Source organism: Austrofundulus limnaeus, unplaced genomic scaffold, assembly GCF_001266775.1.
Source record: "Austrofundulus limnaeus strain Quisiro unplaced genomic scaffold, Austrofundulus_limnaeus-1.0 Scaffold1669, whole genome shotgun sequence".
In the NCBI taxonomy this organism is placed as follows: domain Eukaryota; kingdom Metazoa; phylum Chordata; class Actinopteri; order Cyprinodontiformes; family Rivulidae; genus Austrofundulus; species Austrofundulus limnaeus.
In genome coordinates, this window is record NW_013954071.1 from 3,112 (window position 1) to 4,080 (window position 969).

A 969-nucleotide genomic window follows, 5' to 3' on the forward strand; every position below is an offset into this window, starting at 1 on the left:
ACCTCAAAGTGCACAAGCGTCCAACTTCAGCGTTGGCTGCGATTTTGAAGCTGAAATTGCGTTTGGTGTGAACGCAGCATTAGAATGTTCTCAGTCTTTTAATGTTCTCCCAAAAGCTCTTAACACCATAGGTCACGACCATCCCACAAAAAGAAGTGCTGATTTCTTTTTAAAACGCTGATTCTCTTGTCCTGCAGGTAAAGTGTACGTGTCTCATATTGTGGACTACCTCCGCCACACCACCAGTCGCAGCTCCGAAGACACTGGGCTGGAGGAGCTGTGCAACATGCTGGACCCGGAACACAAAGACGTCTCCATCGACCTGGACACGTACCACGCCGTCATGAGGGAGTGGATCGATGACTGCCGCAGTAACTGGTAGGAAACTGCAGCCGGGGGCTTCGGCTCAGAGTATGGCCGTTTTTATGAAATGGTTTAAGATTAGGTTTGGATCAAGCTGACCCTCGGTAAGTTTAACTCCTAAGGCTGTAAGTTATTTACTCAAATGTTGAGTCAAAATGTTCAAATTGATCTTTTTTCTGTACGTTTTTTGGCGCATATCTTCATTGTGAGATTTTTGTATTATTTCAGTAATTTATATCTGAAAATGTTCAGCTCCTTCAGCACATTCCAGCTTTGCTTTTTGGTATTTCAGCAACTTAAACTTTTAGAGACATTTAGCTTTTTTGACTTTTTTTTTCTCAATGAAAATGAAAGAAGTGCTCTTCAACATCTTTAAAAACTTCAAAATGTTCATAAATCTGTAACTTTTCTTCTGGTTCTGCTTTTTAACACTTTGTGCTAATTTCAGCTTCCTTTGGCTTCTGTTTAGCTGATTTTTCAGCTATCAATCTGTTCCCTTTTAGCTTTTTCTGTTGTTTTCAGCTATGTTTCTACTCCTTTTTACTTTTAATGTTTTATATAAGACTGGGGTGGTGGTCCCCCTGTTTAAAAAGGGGGACCGGAGGG

The 969-nt window shown here is 41.0% G+C and overlaps 1 protein-coding gene across 1 annotated transcript in view; it reads left to right on the forward strand.

Moving 5' to 3' along the window:
* Positions 1-197: 197 nt before the first annotated feature.
* Positions 198-969, forward strand: part of lrmp (lymphoid-restricted membrane protein) — a gene marked incomplete at its 5' end in the record, with an annotated part of 38,526 nt that continues 37,754 nt past the window's right edge. Inside the window, 1 exon segment of the mRNA XM_014033227.1 lies at positions 198-378. Within this exon segment, the coding sequence (XP_013888681.1) occupies positions 198-378 (181 nt within the window).